At 43.0% G+C, this 1,106-nt stretch overlaps 1 protein-coding gene across 1 annotated transcript; it reads left to right on the forward strand.

Moving 5' to 3' along the window:
* Positions 1-568: 568 nt before the first annotated feature.
* LOC111386953 lies at positions 569-1,076 on the forward strand (the record flags this gene model as incomplete). Its single annotated transcript, XM_023011455.1, has 1 exon — positions 569-1,076. A coding segment is annotated over exon 1 (508 nt), but the record flags the coding sequence as incomplete, so codon positions are not given.
* Between the last annotated feature and the right edge of the window lie 30 nt (positions 1,077-1,106).

A 1,106-nucleotide genomic window follows, 5' to 3' on the forward strand; every position in this document is an offset into this window, starting at 1 on the left:
TTTTCGAAATGCTATGCGACCTCCAATTCTAGTTGATGGTACAACCCTAAGAGCTAGATATGAAGGAAAGTTGATTATTGCTAATTGTTGAGATGCCAATATCCAAATTTACCCTCTTGTATTTGGCATTGTCGATGGAGAGAATGATCTAGCAATGCGTTGGTTCTTCACGAAGTTGAGAGAAGTAATTGGGAACATCGAGAACCTTGCATTTGTGACTGACCGGGGGCAGTCAATAATAAATGGTATAGCCGAAGTTTTTCCAGAAGCACATCATGGTTATTGCATGTACCACATTCAGGGCAATCCGAAGACTAGGTACCGGGGCAGTGACATCGTTGCATTATTTAGGAGAGCTGCAGAAGCGTACAGCTTTGAAGAGTTTACAAAGTTCATGGGCGAAATAGAACATAAATCAGAAAGTGCATGGGAATATCTATCAAAAATGGGGGTCGAACATTGGGTACGGTCACATTTTCCAGGACATCGATACAACATGATGACGTCGAATAATGCAGAGTCGTTGAATGCATTATTCAAGAAGGATTGAGAGTTACCGATTCTCGCAATGATTGAACATATTCGCAGCAAGTTGCAACAGTGGTTTTATGACCGACGTGAAGAATCCCAAAATTGCACGAGTGTGCTAGCTCCGGCACAGGAAGATCGACTATTCAAAACTCTGGAAGTGGCAAAAGCTCTATTTGTGGAACCACTAGATCAATTTCGCTTCTCCGTGAGATGCAGGCGCAATGTTGGATACATTGTAGACTTGAATGACAATACCTGCACGCGCAGAAAATTTCAGTTGGAAAGTTTTCCATGTGCACATGCTGTCGCAGTGGCTATGTATAGAGGATTTCCACCACACAGCTTGTGCAGTCATTATTATATGACTGATTTTTGGAAAGCAGCGTATGCCGAAACTATATTTCCTCTAGCAAATGAAGTCGAGTGGAAAGTTCCTGATTATATTGTAGCACTTAATAATTTGTTGTCACCTGAAGCTCCACCGCGTACTCTTGATCGTAGACGGACGTCTAGAATACCATCTACAGGAGAGTTTCCACAACCGCGTAAGTGCGGGAGGTGCGGCGCTACAGGAC

The sequence above is a fragment of the Olea europaea genome, unplaced genomic scaffold, assembly GCF_002742605.1.
Source record: "Olea europaea var. sylvestris unplaced genomic scaffold, O_europaea_v1 scaffold38099, whole genome shotgun sequence".
Lineage (NCBI taxonomy): Eukaryota > Viridiplantae > Streptophyta > Magnoliopsida > Lamiales > Oleaceae > Olea > Olea europaea.